This window comes from Neoarthrinium moseri (genome assembly GCF_022829205.1).
Source record: "Neoarthrinium moseri strain CBS 164.80 chromosome Unknown scaffold12_Wmoseri_CBS_16480, whole genome shotgun sequence".
Lineage (NCBI taxonomy): Eukaryota > Fungi > Ascomycota > Sordariomycetes > Amphisphaeriales > Apiosporaceae > Neoarthrinium > Neoarthrinium moseri.
In genome coordinates, this window is record NW_026055126.1 from 266,829 (window position 1) to 292,448 (window position 25,620).

At 53.8% G+C, this 25,620-nt stretch overlaps 7 protein-coding genes across 7 annotated transcripts; 4 read left to right on the top strand and 3 right to left on the bottom strand.

Moving 5' to 3' along the window:
• Positions 1 to 4,010: 4,010 nt before the first annotated feature.
• Positions 4,011 to 4,895, bottom strand: JN550_004441 (uncharacterized protein; the record flags this gene model as incomplete). The annotated part of the gene is made up of 2 exons (XM_049315957.1): positions 4,011 to 4,652; positions 4,725 to 4,895. The coding sequence occupies 2 exons, from the start codon at positions 4,893 to 4,895 to the stop codon at positions 4,011 to 4,013; spliced, it is 813 nt and encodes a 270-aa protein (XP_049173513.1).
• Positions 4,896 to 6,777: 1,882 nt separating this feature from the next.
• JN550_004442 (uncharacterized protein) lies at positions 6,778 to 8,207 on the top strand (the record flags this gene model as incomplete). Its single annotated transcript, XM_049315958.1, has 3 exons — positions 6,778 to 7,292; positions 7,512 to 7,677; positions 7,731 to 8,207. 3 exons carry the CDS (start codon positions 6,778 to 6,780, stop codon positions 8,205 to 8,207), a joined length of 1,158 nt encoding a protein of 385 aa, XP_049173514.1.
• A 352-nt stretch (positions 8,208 to 8,559) lies between these two features.
• Positions 8,560 to 9,212, bottom strand: JN550_004443 (uncharacterized protein; the record flags this gene model as incomplete). Its single annotated transcript, XM_049315959.1, has 2 exons — positions 8,560 to 8,640; positions 8,703 to 9,212. The coding sequence occupies 2 exons, from the start codon at positions 9,210 to 9,212 to the stop codon at positions 8,560 to 8,562; spliced, it is 591 nt and encodes a 196-aa protein (XP_049173515.1).
• A 7,565-nt stretch (positions 9,213 to 16,777) lies between these two features.
• Positions 16,778 to 18,278, top strand: JN550_004444 (uncharacterized protein; the record flags this gene model as incomplete). The annotated part of the gene is made up of 2 exons (XM_049315960.1): positions 16,778 to 17,363; positions 17,425 to 18,278. The coding sequence occupies 2 exons, from the start codon at positions 16,778 to 16,780 to the stop codon at positions 18,276 to 18,278; spliced, it is 1,440 nt and encodes a 479-aa protein (XP_049173516.1).
• Positions 18,279 to 18,955: 677 nt separating this feature from the next.
• JN550_004445 (uncharacterized protein) lies at positions 18,956 to 20,347 on the top strand (the record flags this gene model as incomplete). The annotated part of the gene is made up of 1 exon (XM_049315961.1): positions 18,956 to 20,347. One exon carries the CDS (start codon positions 18,956 to 18,958, stop codon positions 20,345 to 20,347), a length of 1,392 nt encoding a protein of 463 aa, XP_049173517.1.
• Positions 20,348 to 21,274: 927 nt separating this feature from the next.
• JN550_004446 (uncharacterized protein) lies at positions 21,275 to 22,221 on the top strand (the record flags this gene model as incomplete). Its single annotated transcript, XM_049315962.1, has 2 exons — positions 21,275 to 21,950; positions 22,004 to 22,221. 2 exons carry the CDS (start codon positions 21,275 to 21,277, stop codon positions 22,219 to 22,221), a joined length of 894 nt encoding a protein of 297 aa, XP_049173518.1.
• A 350-nt stretch (positions 22,222 to 22,571) lies between these two features.
• On the bottom strand, positions 22,572 to 24,256 carry JN550_004447 (uncharacterized protein; the record flags this gene model as incomplete). Its single annotated transcript, XM_049315963.1, has 4 exons — positions 22,572 to 22,734; positions 22,791 to 23,272; positions 23,321 to 24,118; positions 24,194 to 24,256. The coding sequence occupies 4 exons, from the start codon at positions 24,254 to 24,256 to the stop codon at positions 22,572 to 22,574; spliced, it is 1,506 nt and encodes a 501-aa protein (XP_049173519.1).
• Positions 24,257 to 25,620: the final 1,364 nt, after the last annotated feature.

A 25,620-nucleotide genomic window follows, 5' to 3' on the forward strand; every position in this document is an offset into this window, starting at 1 on the left:
TATGACGCGCCCGCACCATGCTTCGGCCGGCTTCCGGGGTCCCTGATCTACGCTGCCGGGTCTCACGAAAGATTCAAACCGGCTGACCAAGATTGTACAAATTCTGGCTTGATGTAACTTCCGACAGCAAACTTATGAGCGTCAATATTGAGCATGGGAACCTCTACCACGTTCGCCTGGAGAAAACAATGATTCTATTACCCCAGCGGAAGCGAGGGTCGTGATCATTTGGTCGTGCTCCCCCTTTGCTGAGCGCCTGTGTTCATGTTTCGGACCGTTTTGGACTTGGTTTCCCAAGGTCCCGGGTCCCCACCCTCGGGGACGGTTACCGACCCTTTAGATTGCTTGGCGCCTGACATGTCCACAGGCACGGCTTTATGCCCACGGCCTCTCTCGACCGACTCGAAGCGAGCCAGCGAGGGGATCACACAAGTCGGGACTCGGGATACGGAAGCAATGAGGCTCGTCTCACCAAGTGGCCCAACATCTCCACATGGACTGCCTGGCACGCGTCAACTCCCACGCCTTCCAAGATCTCCAGCCAGCATCTGCTCACCTTGGCGACGTGTGCTGCTTTGCGAGCCACCTCCATTTATTAAACTCAGTTACAGGACCCTTGCATCTCCAGACTCAGCCGCACAGCAAAGCTGCAGAGCCGGTGCCTGCTTCCCGAGCGACCTTGTTCAATAGTGCGCATCTTACAGGAGATGTTTCGATGGCCCCTGGCTCGTTCCCAGCATGGAGATACTTGCGGCTGCATTCCAAATAACTGCACCGCACAGGTGCAGTTCTGTTCTTCGTAATGGCGAGTGCCTGACTTGACCGGCGAGCACAGCCCATGTGAAAATCTCCGGCATCGAACATGGCCGCCCTCTACTACCATGGTATGGAACCGATGAGGAGGCCCGAACTGCGATGCTCGATGGCATCATCGACCACCACCCGTAATGCGCTGAGCCAATCGATCCGTGCCCTGCAGCTGACAATCTAAAGCCCCGTTGGCGTGCAGCCACGCGCAGCCCACACGTGCTATGGCCGCCCTGTGGATGGCCATCGTGGGACTCGCATAATGGCATAAAATAAGCCAATTTGCCCTCTCGCGCTGCGTCAGCCGCCATTTCGGCGGCGCCTTTCAATCGGGACCGGACAGGCATCAGAGCGCTCACCTATAGAGGTTAACAACCCCGTGTTTGTCAACGGCGCAGTCGCCACGGTGATGCTCAACTTCCCAAAGGGGCACTACTGCCTGCATATGTCAAAGTCATTCTCAGGAACCGAACGCCGCAACAAGCCCGGCTTCAATTTCCGCGCTTGTGCAGGAAATCTCATGACCGAGCAATGGTCGTTTTTGGAAGGCTGCCGCCCCTTGTATCTGCGTTGTCCATCGTAGTTCGCCCAGCCGTTCAAAGGCTCATCCAGGTAACTATCCCGCCAACGGCTGTATCCACCACTCCCGAGGTCCGGAGCTGCGAGTGACTCTGTAGGACCCGGTCAAACCCTCAGAAAGTCGGTTCCACGGTCATGGGCACCATGATCAGCGCCCCAATAGGGATTTTTCTACAAATGCCCCAGCGTTACATCCCATGAATCCCAGAGATGGCTGCAGTAGTACATTTATGATCGTATTACCAGAAATCTCGGCCTAATCTTGGATCAAAGTCAATTCCCCGATTGACCAATCATTCTACACGCACAGCCATACTTTCGATCTTCGAACCGCACGCCTTTCCACTGCGCAGGCCCAGTGACATGTTGTTCGGTACATGTTATGTTACTCTAATGCATTGAGCCTTATTTTCAACCTAGTGACACGTCGGTTCTAATCTCTGTATGCACCTTGGCTGCTGCCAGTTGAGCTCCATCGGAATCATTCCGAGTGGCCTCGAAAAAACTTTTGACATGCTGAGGAGTGCTGCATCATGCGTAATTACCGAGGCAGGCAATGCCTAAATACAAAATTGTATGACGAGAAGTTGCACGTCTAGAACGGTCCAACTGGAACAAGGCAGTGGAAGCTGGCATCGCATCAGACTGAAGGATGTGTTTTAAGGCATGCTTCGAATCTTGGGTTAGTCAGGTAACACAAGGGGCGAGACTTTCTATCAAGCTCATAGACTGTCCAACACTGTCTATATTTGATCCAGGGGTAGGAACTATATCTGCCGCCGTCAGCTCTACACTCTACTATCTTTCACGCCAATGTGAGGCCGTAGTCTTTGTTATCGCTTTGAAACCCCTGAATTGCCGGATGGTGTCCGTGACTGCTTATTATGCTTGGAAGCTTTCGGCTACACTATGTGTAAGAAAAAGCACGGTGGTGGGGAATTCATCCGTGCTTGCTCGCCTCTCCGTTTACGATGTTCCTTTCAATGCTCTTAGGAAACCAGTCATGTGTTGAGTTGGGACCAAGATCTTGAGCAACAGAACGAAGGGGCAACGGTAGTGGTTAGTTTACACCAGTACTAAAGAATCGTTGATGGTATCCATCGGTCAAAGGTAGAAATATGAATGGAATCTCTCAAATAATTACTCTTAGCCGTTCGCACTATCCGTCATTTCTCACTCTCTCGTGGATTTAACGAATACTTCTCTGCGCAACCGGGAGTGGCGTGGTTTGATCACCCTTTGTGGTCCACATTCAGCAGCAGAATATATTTTCCAACTGCCTGTTGGCCAGATGCACGTTTGATTCCGTTTAGACTTTGGGTTGGGGCAGTTTCGACCTTAACCATGCCTCCCTGTCATATTTCTTTCAAGTTGGCAAACGGATATTTGAATCCGGCAACTTCACTTGGTGGCAGAAGCTTGTGTATTCAGCCTTGATAGACCATTGTCATCTCCATTCTTGAAACAGGGTTTGAAAACACAGAAGTCGATACTGTACAGGAAAGAATTCTTCAAATCTCCGAAATACTCATGGTTAGAACAGGAGGGTTAAGCGTTTGGATATGCGGGTTGCTTTTGACTGATACAGGGCTTGCAGATTTCTTTTATTTATATTCAAGGTTCAGGTTACATCTTTACTTAATTATCGCCAGCAAGAGACTGCTGCGACTCGTTATGTTCTTACCTTGATATGGAGTATCTGACCCGCGTCAATGGAGATGAATAGGGTCTTAGTAAGGTCCCTGAAGTGTTATCCTTAATTGTAGGGACACACCGTTGCCACACACCGCACCCCTTTTACGTGTACATTCACTGGTCCGGTGTTGGACCGCACAGGCGAGGCAGGCTACACTGTACAGTCCAACGACGACGGCTTCCTAGAAAATTCGGAGCTGGTCCGGATTAGGGGGTTTAAGAGACACCATCATCCTTGTTTTGGAGCTCCAGTACGATCGCAAGTTTGACCTCTTGTCATCACAACCTCCAGTCAAAGGGACTGTAGGTCGATCTGGTACGGATGAAGCATGCCCTACTCGCCGCTTCTTCCTGTATACGTCCGACTTGACGGATTTACCATGATACCACAAGTTTTCTTCTCTTGCAACACCGCGTGACCTGCTGTTTGAATCATCGCTAGGGTCGAAACTGAATTGCTCTGGGGGAGGTGTCTTGAGGTGATGATAGCGGTTGCAATGCGCAGCTTGAAGTACTGTAAATTCCACATTGCTCTTGGTCCAGGCTATGGGACGATTGGAATCGATGTCTCTGATGGGCTCCGCGGAGAACATACGACTGTCACATATCAACATTTGTTCGATGGCCCGCATATTTTGGGTATGAAAGATCCGCATTTCCTACACTATCTACATTTCAGGGTGAGAGGTCCGAGGCACGGAAAAAGATTTAGCACGATTATACAAGCGTCCATGTTCCCAGGTATAATATCCCCTTTGAAAACACCGCCCAATTTCCCAAATTTGCCGCCGAGCCTGGTACAATTCGACTCGCCGAGCATCTCCACGTCCAAAGGAACGGCTAGCCCCTTTACCGCGAGGCGAGCCGCAAGACCTACAGCCAAAGTTGTTGCAAAAAGCACATCGTCCATAAGCGTTACGTCGTATAGTTTAGTAAGGTGGGTTTGGGCCCATGGGACCGGGGTAGTCCTCGGGACGTCCGCCCAGGGAGCCCGATGTACGGCCGTCGCGGCCGTCGCCAAAGTGCTTCTTGCGGAGAGCAGCAAGCCTCTTCTTCTTGGTCATGGTGTTGATGTAGGTGCCAATGATGAAGGCGACCACGTTGAAGAATGGCACCCAGGTCTGCTCGGGCAGGAACTGCTGCGCAAAGGCGAGGCAGATGGGAGACGTGACCCATGATACCTTCATGACCTTCATGAAACCAACACGGACGGTGGCGCGGACTTGGTGGTACGTACGGGCACCGGCGATGAGGGCCATGGCGACGAGATACACCGAGTTCTGGATGGGGGCGATGATCAGGTTGCTAACGAGGATCTGGAGGATCTTGGCGCGCAGACTCGTCCTATTCTTGAAGGCCTTCTGCAGGCACCAGATCAAGAAGTGGCCCAGGGGCGCACTGATCAGGGCGCCGTACGCGGCCATCTTGGGGACTCGCGACGTGAAGTAGTTGCCGTGCTTGTTGCGGTCCTTTGCGAGCCATGATGCGAGGAACTCCTGGAGACCGGCGAGGGTGCCGGATGTGAGCATCTTGGTGCGGAGCGGGTTCTCTTCGAGCTGCTTGATGTAGGCCTGGCGGACGACGGTCCGGGGTCAGCGGGGTTCGGCCTATAGTCAACGGGGGGCCGGGCAGTGTAAACGCACCATCAAGTAGCCCTTGGTGCCGGCATTCGTCTTGCCTCCGGTGATGGCGGTGCCGAGCTTCTCAGCGATGGGATGCTTGCCGCTGGTGCCGGGCAGATGGCCATCGCGAGCAGCGCTGGCGAGGGACTCGGTGCCCTTGCGGACCGTGTCCCGCTCGATCTTGAGCGACATGTTGGGATGTTGGACGCTCAGCTCAGGCAGAGGGGGGAAATGACACTAGTCGCGAGGATCACCTGGCAGACAACAACGGACAGTCGGCGCTGGGGAGGGCAAGATCGTGGGATTGTTTGCGAGGCGGTCACTGTCACTGGTGGTTAGATGGCGAGGTTGGACTTGGGCGGGACTCAGCGCAGGCGCAGAGGCCAATGGCGAAGTGGTTTGTTTATGTTTGGCCAATTGAAGCCGAGGCAGCTTAGCTGCGTTGCCGACCCCTGGCGATGCCCAAAGCTTCCTGCAGCAGCCGAAAGAAAGTGGAGCGGATCGGATGGAGGATGTCTTTCAACTTACGGAGTTAGGGAGGCACGAGTACGAGTCGTATCTCAACCGCAAATGCAGAGGTGGCGTCTCTTGCTTCTCTTCTGACAATCCAAGTCTGTCAGGTCAATGAGTGGTGACGCGACCAGTACCTGGACCGTGGGCCGTGGACCTGGAGGGAGATGGAGAAGGCTGGATTGGAGATGAGCGAGGTTGGTCTTTCGCGCCCACTTCTCTCCTTCATCCGGCTTGGGGGTCTGTCTGGGGGTCCCCGTTCTGCCCGTCGCCTTGCGGTTGTCGCGACCAGGATCACCAAATGGCGGTAGCGTGCCCAGGTTGCCAACCAGCCAGCCAGCCAGCAGCCAGCCAGCCAGGTATTTAGCTCGCCCAGCCTGCCCAGGAAAGGCCCGCGTTGCTGCACGACAGTCGCCTGTTGCTGGGGACAATGACCGGGCCAGGCGGGCATCATCACAGCTGATTGGCCGCGTCCGCGCCAGACGGGCGTCGACGAATCGTTCTTCCGCTGGATTGGAGCACGACAACTCATCCCACATTCGGCAGAGCTGCGAAGATCCCTGGCGTCTCCAGAGGAAAAGAGCCAGACTCTTTAAGCAGCGCGGCGGGACGCATTGTTCAGTGATGCACTCATGCACGCCGACGGGCCTGGCTGGGCTGACTGGGCCTCATCGTCTGTGGAGGCTTGGACTTGGGATTAGACTGGCTTGGGCTTTACCGAATCTTTCTCCAAATCATGGTCGACGTTCCTTGAAGTGCATGCATGCCTGGCTCGCGACCACGAAACACATCCACGGTACAACAGAACTGCTTGCCATTGGATGCAGGGCAAATGTTGTCCATGCATCTGCGCATATGTGCCGTGCCTTGAGGAGGAAGAAGCAATCCAATGGAAGGGAGGATCTAATCTGAGGTTTCCTTTGAGGATGTGTATGCTGCCACACAAACCCAGGTCAAACATACAATTGAAAGTCCTCACCTATGTAATTGTCCTCACATATGTACACGAGGTAGGCAAAGGCCGACGGTCTGTAGTCACTATGTAGACTCGAAGCCTGAGGCTCAACCTTGATTGCTGAACAGAGCAGGTCCAGGCGGCTCTTTCCTATAAGACGGCACTGCAATGCAATCCCACCTCGCCCCTGCCAATGCATGCGGGTTGTGCATAGCAGACAGAGTACACCCACGTGTCCCAGCGAAAATACTGAAGTACTTTCACCTTGAAATGCATCTTGCCTGATCGCGCTGCTGCTGCCGTGATGCAGGCTTGATGACTGATGCCCATTGCATTGGTATCTTATCTGAGACACGAGGTCAAGATATCGTTACCAGGCCACCCCGAGCGGTGGCTTCAAGCTGCAACACAACATCACCCCGCTGCCAGGTTGCCTGGGACCACACGTTGGATACCGGTAGATCACATTTTGTTGCTCACCAAGGTGTTCCAGGCCGTCCTCGTGGCTACAAGAACTCGGCCACAGTTCTTGGGTCCTCACCAGGCATCTATCTGGACAATGCCACAGAATCACTAAAGGTCCAGGCTTAAGCAGCATCGACATCGTGCATGACTTCTTTCCCCTTTCGCACACGTTGCGTCGTCTACGATGGATACCACCAATCCGACAACTCATTCAGCGCGTGCCAAGCACGTCGTGCCGGCTCCTCAAACGCTCTTGACAGCCTACAGGCCGCAGTCCTGGAGTCCGACCTGTACGCATTTAACGGTGACGCGCCTGTTCGAACCAAACTTCGTCTGTGCCATGTGTCGCCGAACAGGCCGATAGGGTTGGCTGTATCGATGCACTCAGGACAGGGAGACTTTGATCGAGTCCGCGATAGAGAAGGGTCTTCCGGTAAAGATGCTCAACGGCGGCCCCCCGGACTTCTTGGACTGACTAAATTTCAGGTGAACTTTGACCAGATCGGCCTTGCTTTCACGGAGCAAGTCAAGCCGGCACCGCGAGGTCCAGCCGTGAGATCCAGCCCCTTCAGCTTCCTCAAGGAGATCAACGCTGAGGAGATGCAATCCTACACCCCAGATCAGATTGCCACCATCTTGGAGCAGAGAGATAATGCAAGGTGCCTTGGCCACATGCTCGTTACTCATCACTGACCAATTTTTCAGCTGCAACATATCCTGGTCAAAGAGCAAGAGGCGGTTTCCGCAGTGAAGCGGCCTTATTACATACCTTCTTCCAATTCTGCGAAGAAGATTACCCCGCCCCCGGGATTTGCTGCGCCCAAGAAACCGTGGGTCCCAGATGAAGAAGAGGAATGTCAATTCAAGTGTTGTCACAGCTGCCGGCCTACATGTGAACTTCGAAGCTACCTCAGTCTCGATGGAATCGCCAAAGGCGATATCCCTCCTACAGCAGCGACTGGTTTCGGTTTCCATTTGCACGGGGAGCGGCCTGTTGGCGATGCGAACATTGTGAAGAACATCGGCTACCGGCCTGTGCCTTTGGTGAGTACCATTCCAGCCCTCGGCTGGCTTACAGAAATCTGATTCATGTGTAGCCGAGACCTTCTATCCAAGAGTCTGCCACTGCGACTTCTTCGCCTTCTTCAATATGGAGCATCTTGGACGTGATAGATGAGCAGATTGTGGATATGGCTCGCCTCGAGGAAGAAGCTGAACTTGCCGGCTCCGATTGCAGTGCCGCATCCGCGGTGGTGCCAGTCATCGGAAGTGTGGATAACGCCCAGCCCTTGCCTACTATGAGTCCTGACTCCCCTTACGAACCGGTTGACGCACACGATGTTGGCTTGATCCTCCCCTTCAACCAGGCTGCCTACATCCGCGCTTGTGGAACGCCGCTCCCATCGCCCACAACAGACGAGGATGCTTTCTTCCATGATAAAACTACGACCATGATGGAAGAAGAGAGACAGGAGGGCAGATTTCATGGCGATCCCCTGGAAGTGGCTGATGGCGTCGCTGTGATGGAGGAAAGCGTGGAATTGTGTGTCCCAGACGTGTTAACGCAGATGTGAATTTCCAGGATTTGAGTTGGCTGTCGATAGGATAGCCCGGGCTCTGCAATCCGGAATGAGCCAAATCGGGCCCAGAACAGACTCTTGGCACGATGTCTCCTTCTATCATTCAACTAAGGGCAACACGCGGGCGTTGGATTGACCTTTGTGCTAGTTCTTTTGAGGGTCGGTAAGAACGGCATTGGTCTAAAAAGCATCGAATTGGGTCGATGCATCAATAGCACACACAGCTCATGATGATCTCGACTCAACTATGGATAAATCAACAGCGTAGCCTAAACTTCCTGTGACAGCCATAATCCATTGCCACCCAGCCATCTTCAACAGCGTCGACGTCGGTCTCATCGAGTTATCATGGAGCCGCCACAGTGAAATCAACACATGACTCGTAACTCTGCTTTGCTCCAGTCCCATACCACCACCATTGTAGAACCTTGACCTTTGTCAGACCAATGATCCTCAACCGGCCAAGTCAAAATAGATTGAGAGACTTACACAAGCTCCTGCACTCGCACACTGACTTCCCAGGTCGCTGGGGATCGTCACGTTAAAGTCGATCTGGTCCTTCGGGGTCGTCTTGGCATAGAAGGCCTTCTCGTCGGCGTAGCCCTTGTCCCAACTCACCAGCGGCTTGCCGATGATCTTGTTGGTCTTGGTGTCGACGACCGAGACGTTGGCGTTGCCCGTGTGCGGGATCGTCAGCCGGACCTTGACGTTGACGGACTGGCCCGCCGTCCACTTCTGCACGTTGGCCGCGTTGTCGGCAAATTGCAGGCCCCGGCACAGCCACAGGTTGCACAGCGCCGCGTTGTACCCGCTGTCCTTGGCCGCCAGCTCCGGCAGGCCCTCGACGTGCGACGTGTTGTCCCGCTTGATGTCGTTGACCACGCTCTTGCCGCAGGCGGCCACCGCCGCGTTGCCGGCCTCTCGCGCCGGCGGCGACGACACGTAGCCGTGCGCCGCGACTGTGCTGGCGAGGGCTAGGAGGGGGGCGATGCTGAGCATGATGGGCGGCTCGTAGGGTGGTTCGGTATTTTAGAGATGATTAGAGTCTCTATACCTGGGCGCGTTCTTGGTCAGTCGTCGCATGCACTGCCTTATATATGAATACCAGGTGATTTTCCCCTTCTCGATGCGCCCCTATTCTGGGCCACGAGGGTTGGCGCAGCTATAACTGCGGCCGACCCCTGAAAGGAGCGGCCGCTCCAGCATATCTCGTTTATTCTGTGGAATCATGAGCCTCTGAATTCTCTTGCGTCCGTGAGTGCCTGTGTTGCAATTAATTTTTCCGTCTCCCGTCCCTGGGGTCTCTATGGGAGGCAACCTCCACCGGCAAAATAGGTGGGCGGATCCCAGGGCGACAAAAAAACCCGGCTAAACAGCCTCGCGCCGCCCGCTCGCTCCCAGATCGGCATTTGCGAATCTGGAGATCTAGTTCCGTGGCCGAAGGGACGTTTTTGATCTCGGCTCGGGGTTGTCATGAGACCCGAGGCCCCGTTCGCAGGAAGCCCTTGGCACCCCGAGGCAGAGCTGATCGGGATGTAATGCCGCCTGGTGAAGCTGACCACGCGGTGTTTACCTTTTTCGTATCTAGGTTAGACGGAAACGATCGAAATCAACTATGTCATGGTGCTTGGTATTCACTTCGAGGTCCATATGAATAGGAATCCAGGGGTGGCCATGTATACTATGCGGACTGGTTGTAGAAAGTTCAACACGAGGACTAACTCAACGGCTCATCGGATTTCTTCTATCCATAGTATTTCCGCAATGAGGACAACTATTACAATAATATCTACTGAGACTATAAGCCCACTATGAGTTATTTGCTATCTTGCATTCCACAGCCATACAACCGTGGTCCAGGTATAACCACTTAATTTCCTAGAAGATCGGGACCAGAAAGTTTCGAGTTCACTCACTACACATAGCCTGTGAGTAATAGTGTCTGCTTGCAGCTCCAGCTTTGAAGCATCGAATTACTGTAGAGTGATGGCAGGGCGATTCATAAAATTCGTCAAGCCTTGATACTTTTACATTCATCAAGGTGTGTTAACATCGACATACCCCTGGACTAACCCTGATGCCAAGACGGCACTCCATATTGCAAAGTGTAGATGTATCTTGGTAGAATTTCCAGATTTTCTGTATACGCCATAAAATGGTCCATTGACGTGCACGTATGGTTCACGCAGAGAATCGCCACACCACCAAAGACTGCAAATCCTGCCGAGTTTTCAAGCATGTAGCTATGTGTCTTATCCAAATAATGAGATCCAGTGGGGATAGATGGCACAAAGTACTGAAAAATGTGTTACACATATGAGCTGCCTTCAACTGCGGTGGCAACACGACTCGAGGCTGGAAGCCATGCGCAAACACCAAGAATACAGTCGAAATACAAGATATCGTGGAACCAAGGCCCGGAAAAAACTTGGAAGACGTGGGCTCGGAACACTGGCGTGTGCCGTCGTGATTCCGCATCTGGCCACACGGCCATTGTACCTGCTCTACCGCATGGAACTATTCTGCCTCCTGCTGATATTTCATCTCTTGGTCCCGCAACCAAGAGCAGTGCTCGCTTGAATAAATCCCCATTACAAACGTGCAGTGCGCCGTCGACCATAAGTCTAGCTCGTTGTACATCCTCTATCACCCGCATTTCATTGGCCCCCAGAATTCCTCAACTAATTTTGACCACGCGCACGTTCAAAGGAATTATCTCAATATATTTTTGGAGTCGTCTGATTTTGCTTTTATCTAGGCGGGTAGTGCTTGCGCTCATTGATGTCGTGTGAACCAAGTGCCTGTCGCTCCGTCCTCCGTGCTAGATGAGTGATAAAGGGAAGAGCGCGGTTGCCTTGCGACGCGCTTTCGGCTTCTAGGACCGACAGCAATAAAAATGAAAACCGGGCGGAAGTCTTGCTTCGTGCCGAGAAATGACCAAATTCACCTTATATGCCATGCAATACGTCGACGGGAGACCGTATCGCGGTCTTTGGCCACATCGACTCCTCAATCCTCATACCTCCGATTTCGCGGTCATTTACCAACGGAATGAAAGTCCCTTCGCAAGAGCACCACGCGGTAGAATGATTCCCATACGCCTTCGCCAAAACACTGCGAGTGGACTGCAGCGCGACGGGGAAGAGTCGAAAATAAATGACACAGGAAACGCGCTGTGATCAAGGGACGCGCCTCTCGTATTATATCACCAATTATAACGGCTACGTCAACTGCATTATCAACATTTGGCTGGACAGGGACCGGCACTGGCTTGAGCGGTGTTACCACGACACGACACAGCAGAAGGTCCGCTTTGGAAGCCACAATACCGGTCTACGTGCCCGGGGCTGAGACTCTGCTATGGGCCTTGCCATGCCCCCATCACCAAAGCGCCAGTCCTCCAAGGGCCTCCACTATGCACCCGTTGTCTAGAGCCCACAGATTCTATATTGCTAGTATCTCGACACGCAGCAGACCAATGGACCTAACCTGGCCTCACCAAACTTCATGCTCAAGACGAGTGCAGCAGGAGACCCTGGGCCTGTGGCTAACGTGTCCCAGGTCACCGCGGATCGCGCACCAAACTACGTCGGCCACGCCTCTTGGCTTCTCGATTACCCACATCCTATCCATCCGAGTTTGCTCAGCTGTGTACACACGATGCCTTTCACTGCTCAAGGCTACACTACTTCGGATCAGGTTCGCGCTGCCCTTCAGGTCATGTTCGCGCTGCATCCACCTGTATCTGTCGACCCCTGCCAAGGCTGCCTCACGCGAAGTTGGCCAACCAATGCAAGCTTGGGCCACGCCACATACATTTCCATCCGACCTGCAAACTCTGCTCCATCGGCTCCATCGGGCCACTCACTGCCTGCCAACCAGGCCGTTCATCCCGGCTGGCCGAGCCCCATTTGTCGATCCACCCTGCACACCTCATGGACCCCAATACGCCCCCTCGTCCCAATAACAGCAGCACCATCTGGTCTGCCCGGTTGGATTACCACCAATCGGCCTGGTTAGCTCAATCGGTAGAGCGTGAGACTCTTAATCTCAAGGCTGCGGGTTCGACCCCCGCATCGGGCTCAATTCCCGATGCACTCCAGACACTGGAGTACATGGTCTTCTTTTTTCGCGATTCTTTGTTGGTCGGGTTGAGGTCAACGAGTGCCGGGTGAAGCGTGTACGACGACGGAGTCAAATTTGTGAGGACCCTTCTTTTTGGTGCGAGTCACGTATGGTACTACAGGCTGGCTAGCTGGAAACTCGGGTTCATACACACACAGCATATTGATCTGTGACCGTGAAATTACATCCGCATAGTATTTTACCTCGTATGACTTCTCCAGGGCCAGTCAACGTCTATACAGCCACAGACGAGCGAATATCTTAGAGACTTGGCAGGTTTGTTTCCCAAACAAAACTAACTCGTATCTTAGACACTGCTCCTCTGCCATTTCGTGTGGATATCAAGCTGTATCAAGCTGCGACGGTGGATTCCCGAGCAAACAGGCTGCATCGCAGGCCCTCTCGGTGCACGTAACACAACACTTGCCGATAGGCGCACAAGGATGTCCATTGACAATCGTGATCTGGACTTTTCGACTTGGGCAAAAAGTGCAGTGCCGGCATCACAAATCCCTTGACGATGCAACCGTGAGAAACCCAGAACTTGGTAATTGTGGGCGGGCACAAACCACGTACCAGTGGCCGCCCAGGTGCCAGAAAATTTTCACGATGGCTTCAGGTCGAAACAGGTAACCAAGCAACACAGCAACAGATCTTGCCTCAAGGGTCTAGTCCAAGCGAACCATTAGCTAAGAATGGGTTCTTGTCGTTCCAGAAATCTCCACAACCCAAAGTCAAGCGATGCGCTACGATCCCTGTTGCGACTGCTTCCAGGCACGTTGTCATCCTCGGGGCTCCTCGCGCAAGATTCTAGACCGTCGGATTACCCAAGCTTTACGTAGATGAGCCGAGACGCCGAGACGGTCAGACAGCTGTTCCCAAAGCTGCCCTGGCTGCCTTACATTGATCGTCGGCCGGGTCCGTTGCCGTGCACCGGGATGCATCCCGAAGAGAGCCGGCCGGCTGAGAAACCGCCTGGGTTGGGACTAGTGACCAGGATCGGCGACACAACCCGAGTTCCTGCACGCTTCCAGATGAATCACGCCATTGAGATGTTACACGTGCTTTTCGAAGAGCCTCTATTGCTCATCGACGAGGTCGGCGGCCATGACCAGAATCTCCTACATCGGCCTTGGCATCCTGACCCTGCAGTGGTCGCGTTGGTTACACGATCACGGCCGTGCATGATGCCATGATGGCCATTGACTGCGTGTCCTCTTTGACATCCGACGAGCCAGCATCGATTTGTGACACAATCACCTGATAGAAACCTCCCGAGTTGCGATCCTGCTGTACCAAGCCTGGTTTGGCGGAGATGGGTCTACCCACAGAATTGATATTGCCTAATGGAAACGCCGAAATTGGACTAGGCAAGCCCAAAGAGTGACGATGTCTGACTGACCAGAGCTCTTCGGGCACAAGCCAGAAGTACTGCAATGTGTCGTACAAACTATTGATATGGCTGGAAGTCACAAGCCATGATAGCTTCAAGTCTTCTACGTCCGGAGAACTGGAGATGCTTCATACAACATCACCCTCTTGCTACCCCGTCGGGCTGAGCGGGGGCAACTTAGCCTGGTGATGCAACGAAGATCTGGGGAAATGGCGGGGGAACTCAGGCTGGGCAGTCTAGAGGCGTCGACGAGTTGCACAACCACCGATGCTCGCCGCCGCTTGGGCGAAGCCCATCCCAGTCCATAGCAGTCACTACCGGTAGTAGCCACAGCTCGGTGACACATGTTGGGCACCAGACAAATCGTTCATGAGGCAGCACTTTGCCCAGGCGATGATCAACCCAAGCATGGTTTCGCAATCCGAGCACGTCATGACGAAGAATACCATGCAAGTCAACTAGGCCGCCATAGAACGTGTGACGAGGAGATCGCTTGTTGGCAGTATGTGAAGCACTCGTACGTCTTCTAGCGAAGTTTGGGAATACCTACTCCGCGGAGACCACATGCGGAACCTGCCGGTCTGGCGATCATGAGATCGACCACAAGGACTGAGATTAGCTAAGCGCCTGGGCACGAAGCCATAGGGCTGGCATCTTCAGACCTGTGTCCGAGTGACGTGGGGAAGGCTTCAAATCCCAGTTGTCGTCAAAGTCCGTTGATGATTCATGCCTCAGCCCAGCTGTTGCGGAGCTGCTGATAGATCCTGGGGCAATCAGAAAGCCAGCTAAAAGTTGGGGAGCTTGGAAGTTAGAGAACTAGTTTATGTGTCTTCGGCTACGATTTATAAGGAATGGGGGGCTCAAGGGCGTATATGTATGCCAACTGGTCAATCCGGTAAACTCTAGTTCAATGCGAGGGAATCTCGAGATTGACCTTTCCAAGAAAACACACGCCGCCACCATGACGGCCAACTTGCAAGCTCGGCAGGCCATTCCGTATACTGCAATGCATTGCGCCAGAACGATTGACGATAGCGTCAGGAAAATTCTGAGATGAGTAGTTGGACGACCCACTTGCTTCATGCCCGGGCTTTGTTTCGTGATTTTTTCTTCTTGCTTATGTGGAGTCATGGACGGTAAACAACGGCCTTCCAAGTTTCTAGCCGCCGCAGGGCAGGGAAGAAAAAAATAGGTTTGGAAAATTCTATTTTAGCAGCTGACTCGATCGCCCCTCCATTGGTAACAGGAACAGGGTCCACTGGCGCAGGGACTCTGTTACCCGCCAGTCAAGATCGATTTTCAGGCACGAGTCAGATCGACAGAACGGAGGGCTGGTGGCATCTGGTGGGTTCGGGGAGCTCCTGAGAAGATTCTCTCGTTTGCCCGCAGCATACGCAGTAGTATCGGCTAGTGTGACGGTGCACGCGGCCCGCGGAAGGTCCTGCTTGAGACATGTGTAGCTTTCGGGAGTTTCGTTGGTGGATCTTATCGAGTAAATCTCGAGTAACAGCTGGTTGATACTCGTACCATATCTTGCCATTGTGCGGCATGTTGCAGCGGCAGAGCGCATATCGCCTTCAGGCACCGAGCAAAAGACCGTTTGGGTTCGACTCACCAAAGTCAGAATCGCATGTACAGGATCAATATCTTTGTTGCGGTGAGGTGGTGAGGCGGACATGCGATCTGGCTAGAGGAAGCGGCCCATCTGCTACGGTCCAGAACTAGAAATTGGGCGCCTACGCTTGGGGCAGCTAATAATTGCAAGTCGGATGTGACCCAAACGATTGCAACGCAATGGGTAGGTATCGGCTTGCATTGCGGCTCAAAGCACGTCTTATGATGAGTCCTGCTTCTAGCGCTCGCCTGGAACCAACTGGTCAGATTGTGAAGGGGGGTCCAATCTCGAATTCGGAGCTTCGCCCAACTAGACGCCGAAAAAGTATAGGCCAGTCCGGTCGGCCCCCGTTGGAAGCAGACAGCGTGGAAGTTCGTACAGGCGGAATTTATTTCCAGCAAGTGTTGCGCCGCAACCGAGAACGCTGCTGCGATGGGAGCTGTGAGTGGCCAGGATGGCCTTCCGCTCGAGGACGGCATTGTGCTGCACATGTTGTAAGTCAAGGTACGATCTGGGCATAGTCGGGCCTTCAGGGTAACGCGAGTTGTGACGGCGATTCTAGCGTGTGACCGGCCGTCAAGGTCGGCGGGCTGCAGCTACCAAGGTTGTCCTAGGGCGCCCTATTGACCGCTGGATCGCCCCGTGACACACTGAAAGGCTCTGCACCGACCCCTGGCCGGCCCTCCATTAGCACGCGGGAAGCTCTGAACCCATGACACATAATTACCTGATGGAAAGGCCGTGTAAAGCATGACGCGACGAGGCACATGGTATTGTGGGAAAAAAAGGTATATTACATATTGGACCTCGTCCCCGCTGACACATCTATGGGACCTCTTGGACTGAATCTCGTGAAATCGCCTTTGTTGACTCTCCGAGGTTGAGCTCTTAGTCAAGCCACTGTCCTCCACAGAACGCTGCTTTGCTGCTCCGCTGTCACCACTTACACACGACGCAAACGAAGAACACTGATACTACTGTCGCCCCTCCTATACGGAGCAATTCTATCGACGAGAACGAAGCCCACCCTGGGTTGACGTCAACTCTGCACTATACCTCGTCTCCAACACAGCCCACTTATCCTGACGACTTACACGCAAACTGTCTATCGGCAGCAACACTCACACGCTCCCAGCGGATTTGCAAAACCCCCAGAGACGAGCCTCTCATACGACCTCCGGCAACCTCGCAATCTCTCACCGGACAAAGCATCGGGAATTGCAATAGGGTTTTCTGTGATTGCATCACACGACGGCGACGGGGCACCCACAACAACTCATCAGCAGACCTTGGGGCTGCAGGACCCGGTTCTTGGTGGCGCCATCCCCGGATTCTGGTCATTAACCCTAGTCGGCGGTCGCATTAGCCAAATCCGAACAGCGAATCGCCGCAACCCAACTCGGCTCTCGCTGGGGCATTCCACAATATAAAATGCCACACAGGGTTGCGAGCTTCTTCCGCTCGTCGAACGACAGCATCAACAACATCAAGGCACAAGTCCAGCGCCGCAGAAGCCCCAACTCCAGATCGCCAGCCGGCACGCCGAGGCCAGGCTCGACGCGAACCGTCTCGTACGCCTCGTCCGTCGACGACGAGGGCGAGGAGCAAGCCCCGACCCAGGCCGGCCACGCTGCGCCGCCTGTCAGGATGCCGGAAACGGCAAAAGAGAAGGATGGTATCCACCACCATCGACTGAGTTTTCCCGGATTGCACCTCGGCGGCCACAAGTCGAAAGACCAGGCGCATCAGCACCCCAATGCATCGCTAGACTGGAAAATCGAGTCGCCGCCCGCGGTTATGTACGGCGACACGGAGAACAGCACCGGTGCATTAGTCTCGGGTCAGTTGCAACTGGCGGTCAGAGAAGCCCCTTTCGAGGTCGAGAGCTTCGAGGCCCGCTTGAATATTCACGTCATCCGCAAGCGTCCTTACAAGGATCACTGCCACGACTGCGCCAACCAGGTGACCGAGTTGAAGAGCTGGAAGTTCCTTGCCGAGCCTACCGCCCTGACAAAGCGTAAGTACATGTTCGGCCCACTGGTCCAGGGGAAGAGAATGATGCTAACATGCGTAAACAGGTCTCCACGAATTCCCCTTTTCGACTCTGTTGGAGGGCCACCTTCCTGCATCGACCGACAACTCCGTTGTCACGGTCCGCTATGACTTTACAGCGGAGGTCAAGCCCAAGACTGGGCCGCTTCTCAAGCTTTCAAAGACTATCAACGTGAAGCGGGCCTTGACGGTCCCCGAAATGCCACACCACTCTGTTCGCATTTTCCCGCCGACTAACATCACCGCTTCCGTGCACTACCCCAACGTCATCCACCCCATCGGAAGCAACAAGCTCGAGCTGCGACTCGAGGGTATTGTCAAGTCCAACCCCGATGTCAAGACAGTTGAGTACTGGAAGCTCAAGCGCCTATCCTGGAAGATTGAGGAGCACCTCAACACCGTCTCCCCGGCATGCAAGAAGCACTGTCCCAAGACTGAGACCGGTGAGTCAGCAAACAAGGGCTTGAAGCGAACCGAGGCCCGTACCATTGGGTCTGGTGATCTCAGCAGCGGGTGGAAGTCTGACTACACTCCCAACGGCAACGTTGAGATGGAGCTCGAGTATCAAGTCAACCCGGGTAACAAGGCAGTCTGCGACATGAAGAGCAACGACGGCACCGAGGTTACCCATCAATTGGTGGTTGAGATGGTGGTAGCTCAAGAGTATGCACCTATCAACCAACCGAAGCACGTCACACCCACAGGCGTGGCGCGGATTCTGAGAATGCACTTCGGCACAGTTGTGACAGAGCGAGGTGGCTTGGGAGTCAGCTGGGATAACGAGGCACCCCCTATCTACCAGGACGTACCACCCAGCCCACCCTCATACCTCTGCGAAATCCCCTACGAGGAAGTAGACGGGATCAGCGACCTGGAATGAGAGCGACGGGCTACTAGCGAAGCCTTTTGACAGCTGCTATGTTGTCTTGCTTTTTGGACTCAGATTTTGATTTCAGCGAGTTTTGGATGATTTCGAAAACGCCTAACGAACAGTCTTCTTTGTCGGCGAGATACAACCTGATTTAACATGATACCCCCCTCTGACAAATGTCATCGAGAAAATTGCATTTGGACGCTTCATCAGCGCCAAGCGGGAGACTTGGAGCATTGCTATAGACGGAAAAGGACCTGAGACGAACAGGACGAAGCTATCGACGAGAAGCTTACGGACTAGACACAGAATACTGCATTACACTACCGCAATAGACTAAAACTAATCATTGCCAATGACCAATCATGTCTTCAATTTCGTGATGACTGACTACTGTTACATGGTCTTTATATACCTGATCTGCTGATAGAAATATATCGAGAGCTAATTATAGCACATACATCTTCTTTGTTGCTTTCTTTGAGGACGCGTTATGTAAGTTTCAAGCCCGGCTAAGAAAGCCTTAGTGTTACGATACAAGGGCCCTGTCTTGTATAACCTGTGTCAGGTGTTTGTCTCTTGGCTGGCATATATATATTGGCTCAGCTTAATCGGCTGACGAATATGTCTCGACAGACAAGACGGGCCATCCGGACACACCGGCGCATTCGACCATATTCGCCAGTATGTCATCACGTCGCCCTTCCCAGTCTGGCCAGCGCCGACCCACCACTCCTGTCCCTGGACATCGTCGCAGTCTTGATGTTTATGGTGAAGACCCGGTCTCCCCGACGCAGACTAATGCTCCGGCCCAGCCAGTCCGCGTCGAGCGACGGCCAAGCATCAGTTCGTACCAGGCTGTTGTGGAAGATGTGGCTAACCAATTGGACAGGTTCTCGATGCACCCACAGTCGGTGCCATCTCATATGTCGGGGGCTCTGGAGCCCAACACCTCTCGCCGTGGTTCGAGAAGTCAGGGCCATCGCCCACAGCTTTCTGATCCGTTTCGGTCGGGAACGGCAGAGCTTTCTCGCAGAAATGCAATTCGTCGCCCTTCTGAATCTCGACCTGCCGCTCCTGGCCAGGGCGCCGTTGCACCCTTGCGCCTGGCTGGCAGGTCACAGAGCCGCGGACCTCAGTCCTCAGGCAATGCGGCGATGATGCCTCGGGATCCCCGCCGCGACGCTCACAATCCAGCGAGCTTTCGGTCAAGGGCTGCCGACACGGGCTACCCGCCCGTCGACATCCGTGGCCCTCATGCCCCTGATCGTCCCCTTCCGTCATCTCGATCACACTCTCGTCCTCGACCGCCGCCTTTGGATTTATCTCGGACGCGACGCGGCGCCCAGAGCCATGGCGTGACCGTTGTTCGTGGTCCCCCTTCTGCTGGACAAGACTCACGAAGCAACTCTCAATCTGGATCTGTTACACGTGAACGCTCATCGCGCGGCACTTCTGGCTCACGACGACCAGCTCATTACACTCCAGAGACGCCGACGGGTCCGAGCGACTGGCAGAGGCTGGTGCAGATCCTTGACATGCTCCCCGAGCCGTCCCGGTCGCAGGCAACCAGTGCTGCCCTGCAACTGATGCTACCGCAAAGGGGCCCCTCCGAGTACGTCAACGTCTGGGATGCATTCAGCGAACTCATAGAGAAGTCATCGCTCAACGAGGAGCTGAAGTACAACGCAAACTTTTTCGCGCATCGCATCACTATGCCTGCCGATATGCCTACGGGGTATCGCAACGCAACGGACGCGCTCGGTTCAGCCTCATCGAGAAGCTCGTCGTCGGCCACCTCAGGTCACGTTTCGCCCAGGTACGGCCCAGGATCACGCCCACCGACCTCGTCGTCTCGTTTTCGTGAGCACCTAGATAGTCCGACTTCCTCCCCAGGCTCTCCGTCAGATGGGCCTCGCGGCCGTCGTAGCCGCCGTCCAAGCTTGAGGGGTGTCGTGGATGCAGTTGGGGGCATGTTCCGAGCACTGAGCCAGTCACAAACACGAGGCAACTCCGGGACCAGCTCGAGGCGACGAGAGTCGCGAGACCGGACACAATCTCATCATCGGCATCGATAAGCAATGGGGAAATGGGTTGGATCAGCAACACAGCGCACGTGATGAATTTTCCCTGTGCTTGCAATTAGACCAAGGTGAGACTCTGGATAAATATCGTAGATCAAACCAAATGAAAAAGACAAGAATTATCTCCCGACCTGACGTCACAACTTTCGCCCCTTTGATATCTCCTATTCCTTTGAAATCGTGGAACAAAGCTCATCCAGGTGCCCCTTTCTTTGGTGATCTTTGTACTCGCTCTCTGCGGTTTTAGATGCGGGTTATCTCCGCTAACTCATGCAGGGGTACATACGCCTGATGCATTCGACTGAAACTCCTACACGGCAGGCAATGGTTTCTTTCGAATAACAAGACTGCAGGTTCGGACAGCCGTACGCTCACGGCCAATACATGGCACGTGCAAATATGACAATGAAAAGCCCACGGACTGGCTTTTTATGAGTGGTGTTTAGACTTATTATTCCATTGGCATTGGTTGTCCCGCCGTTCGCTATATATGTAATTTCATCAAGATAGTGGCTGCATATTCCCAATGCACGCCGACGTAGGTGTCAAACCTTCGACTTCATAAATGGAGACCATCGTGTTACTGTAGTGTAAGCAAGCTGCAGACGTACCAGGAAACCGGACACATACAAATTTGATGTGGCGTCTAGCTGATGTCGCTGTGTCCGGTTTTCTAGTACGCCCGCACGACAATTGTTAAGATACCTGATCTTGATGGGCGGCCGCGGACTTCCCACCTTGAGGGTCCGCGACGCCACGGAGGTTGCGGGGTTAGCACTTACACAGCACAGGCTTGCTGCCAGTCTCACATTCTAATGTTGCCTTTAAGTATCTGGGAGACGCTTCGTTCGCATTCGCATGAACTTACTTCTTTGTCCCTTGCTTAACTTTCTCCGACATTGAAATTGTTGCGTATACGCCATGGATTCGACGAGCTTGTTTCGTGTTGACGGCATGGTAGCCGCCGTCACGGGCGGCGGCAGCGGGATAGGCCTGATGATGGCCAGAGCATTGGCTGGAGCCGGGGCCAAGAAAGTCTACATACTCGGTCGGCGGAGGGAGCTCCTCGAGTCTGTGGCCGCCGAGCACCCGAGTCTCGCCCCGGTGGAATGCGACGTCACATCCAAGGACTCCCTCCAATCTGCCGTCGACACTATCGCGAAGGATGTAGGATATGTCAATCTCCTGATCGCCAACTCGGGCGTCGTGGGGCCTGAGAAGCGTTTCAACCCTACCTTGTCTATCAAGGAGGTTCGCAAGACGATGTTCGAGGACGTGACCATGGACGAGTTCACCAACACGTTCCACGTCAACGTGACAGGCGCATACTTCACTATGCTTGCTTTCCTCGAGCTCTTGGACGCTGGAAACCAGAACGCGCTGAAGGGTGGCTTTGGAGCGCCACTAAAGCAAGGCAGCGACGTGCCCTCCATCCAGAGTCAGATTATTGTCACCGCCAGCATATCGTCGTACAGTCGAGCAATCCCGTCTGCACCGGCCTACTCCGGCAGCAAAGCTGCAATCGCGCATCTGTCCAAACATGCAAGTACGAGTCTTGCCAAGTATAGTATCAGAGTCAATGCCTTGGCTCCTGGGCGTAAGTACCAAGAACTATGGCGCATTGCGAGCGCTCGCTGACAGGCTTTGAAGTATACCCCTCGGAACTGGCATCGGGCCTCATCCAATCCCGAGATCCCGCGCAGGAGCCCTGGGATCACCCAATGTTCATCCCCAGCCGACGGTTCGGCGGCGAGGAGGAAATGGGCGGGACCGTGCTTTACCTCGCGAGCAGGGCCGGGGCGTACTGCAATGGTTTGGTCCTGGTGAACGATGGAGGCAGACTATCAGTCATGCCTTCTGAATACTAATCCGAGGTTGTTTTGATTTCAGATACATCGGTATCTATACACACTCTATCGTTTAAACGGGTTGTATGTTCACGGATCGATTACAAATTGGAGAATTCTTGACACTGGGCCCATTGAATCACTGCAGCGCCACAATGATATGTCGTATGCACTAAAGATCGTTGATATGTACGTCTATTCCAATTTGAATTGGATGGAAAGTTTACACTCAAATACAGCCCAAATTCCAATGCTATGTCCAATGAAGTAGATGAGTAGAGTAAGCACCATGAACCGACGCAATCTGTCCATTCATTCTCGTATCTCCCCAGCGCCATGCGCCAAACCGTAACGAATGCAGTGGAAAAGTCTCATGAATGCACAGCAGGGGTTAGGTATACGTCCAGGGCTGGCTTCTCCCACAAGATGTATGCCTTCTGCCCCTCAAGCCAGTTTCGACTTTCGTCGGCCAACGTCAGATCGAAGTTGTATATGATTTTGGCCAAGATCAGTCGCATCTCGGCGTACGCCAAGCTGTAAGATGTTAGCAGGGTTGCTCATGATCCATAAGGCGATGGGGAGAGACTGACTTCCGGCCGATGCAATTTCTTGGCCCAACACTGAACGGCTGCAGGGCATCCAACTTGTCTGTCTTGAATCCCGGGTCTCCCATAAACCGCTCCGGGTGGAAGCCCATCGGATCTTTCCAGTTGTTAGGGTCGTGGTTGGCTGCGTATTGCCACACAGCGGTGACAGTATCCTCTGGGATGAAGTGCCCTGCCACCTGTGCACCACCTTTGGGTACCTGTCTTGGCATACCGAAGGCCACTGGGGGATAGCGGCGGAACGACTCGTTGATACATGCTAGCATATAGTGCAAGTTGGCGACCGAGAAAAGTGTGATCTCCTTGTCATCAGAAAAAGACGATCTTACTTCGTGGGTTAGCTTGCTCAGGGTCTCGGGATAGGCCGTGAGGAGGTAGATGGCGCCACTGAGGAGAGTGGCTGTGGTCTCGGACCCAGCGACAATGAGCGTTCCGGCATTGATAGCTAGCTTGGGGAAAGGCATTGCCTGGGGACATGTTAGCTCGAAGACTGAGTTCGCAGCCGTGTTACTGACCTTTTCATCTTTCTTGTGGGTAGCAATCAGGCCTTCGATCAGGTCGGGTCGCTCTGCGCCCATTTCGATCCTTTGCGAGAGCTTGTTCCTGACAAGCGCACGATGCTCGTCACGGGACTTCAAGAAACCGTTGCGGCTGAGGAATTGCACGACTGGTCGAAGGCCAACGTTGATGAGAGCTTGCAGTTGGCCACTCTGCTTGACCGTCTGAACGATCAATTTGACCCAGGGGTGGTAATCACTACTCGCCAGCATGCCAAATGAACTGCCGAAGCCAAGGTCGCCGATGATGTCAAAGGTTGTCCAGTTCAGCCATTCGCGCATATTGACGGCCTTCTTTCCCCCTTCAGCGTTGGCATGGAGCCTTTGGACCAGCAAGTCGACATACTCGCCGATGATAGGCTCTTGTCCCCTCATGCTGCGATCGCTGAAACCATGAGCTAGCTGCCGACGGACGGCGCTGTGTTCTTCACGGGGATCTGAGATGATGGACGTCGGCATCGCATCGAAAGGACGGTAGAAGCCCTTGTGCTTTGCGAACTCCTCCTGTCCAGGAGCGCGGTGGCCGTAGATGTCCTTCCATGCCTGGGGATCCGAAAATGCGAGCTCGTCAGGCGCGATCCGCACCACAGGGCCGTACTCTCGATGCAGATCTGCAACATGGAAAGGGAGGTGCCCTCGCATCATCTGGATGGCGCGCGGGACGTTTGAGATGCGGTGGGAGATAGGCCCCGGGAAAGAACGGAGAGGGTGGAATAGTACATTGTAGACCACTTTGTAAGCGATGTAAAAGATACCCTTTTGGGATGCGTTAGCAGCCTGTGATTGGTCTGACTGTGCCGCCAAACTTTATGTGTGAGATGGTTGGCCTACCGATACTGCAGCTATGAGGCTGAGATTGACCAGCCCGATATCTCCTACGTGGAGGGGCGCCATGGTGGGCAACGTTTCAGTAATGTGAGGACTTGGGTTGAAGATGGAGGAGGATGAGGATGGATGCAGAGGTCGCAACCAAGGTTCATAGGTCACAAGCGGCGCACTAGGGGACCTGTGCCGGCGTGTTCATGCAATATATATACCCTAGGTGAGAGGCCAGAGGGATTCGCTTCCGTCTGTACGCTCAATGATGAGTGGCTAACGAGTTACGACGGCGTCAGACGGAGATTTGAATGCCGGAGACATTCTTCAGCAACCCTGGGCCGCCACTCCGCGTGGGACCTGCGGGACGTGCTGAAGATTCACGACAAGGATGGTAGGAGTGGCCTGTCGAATCGAAGGGCTCGTGATGTCACGCTAGCAGGGCAGAATGGATGGTACGCTAAGCGTCTGTTGCACAAAGTCAGTGCCGGACGCCATAGGAGCCGAAATCTTGGCATAAAACACGGACGATGCGATCGGAGGGTCTTGTCGGCAACATGCTGTGGTAATTGTGCGGCGGCCAATTGGCCCTTCAACCCCACGGATAATTATCACTAACTGCTTTGTAGTTAGGACAATGTGCACGTTCCACAAGTGTAGCCTCCTGCCGGTCTTGATTTGAACCACCTCGTACACTAAACCCTCACTGCTCTTACGTTGGGGCATGGCCACGACCAAGCGACAGTGACGCCAGCGGGATTCAGTCTATGATCCCCAATTCCGATCCTTAGCGTTATGCACAGGATGGTGGGCTCTCTGCTGTACGTATATGCTTGGGTGGATCGCTCCGACCGTCCGATATTTTGGCTCTGACCACGGACGGCGGGATGTTGTGCCGACCAAGTATCCGAGATGGCGATCGTGGTGCGCTATACGCTCTGCACCTGGCAGCTTATAGTAAGCCCAAATTGGAATTGTTGCCTACGCGATGGGAAGCCGAGCGTCCGGCACGGTTGAGACACGGTCTATGCTGGTTTCTCAGTAGCGTACCGCCATCTGACTTCTACGAAAAGGCCCAAGACAGGATGGTGAAGGTGTAAGCTGCTGCAATACCCAATCGAAAGTACTGAAGTACTGAAATACTGAAATCAATGCCCATCAACATCTGAGGGAAAATTTGATGCCTAAATCATCGATCCATTGAGCCGAATCTCTTGAACTGGCTTGGATGGGAGTGTCAAAGATAAAGACGACGTAGGAATTACACCAACATGACATGGCACACATGCAAGTTAGGTCCTGGGGATTTTATATGCGAACCGTGGTTAGCGCCGTTCTCCAATACAAAAAGTCAAGAAGGTAGGATTGCTACCAGTCGAAAGCCATCGGGGGAGAAGGAGATGTGTAAGACCTGGGTCGCTGGAGGGCATTGTGTCCTGAAC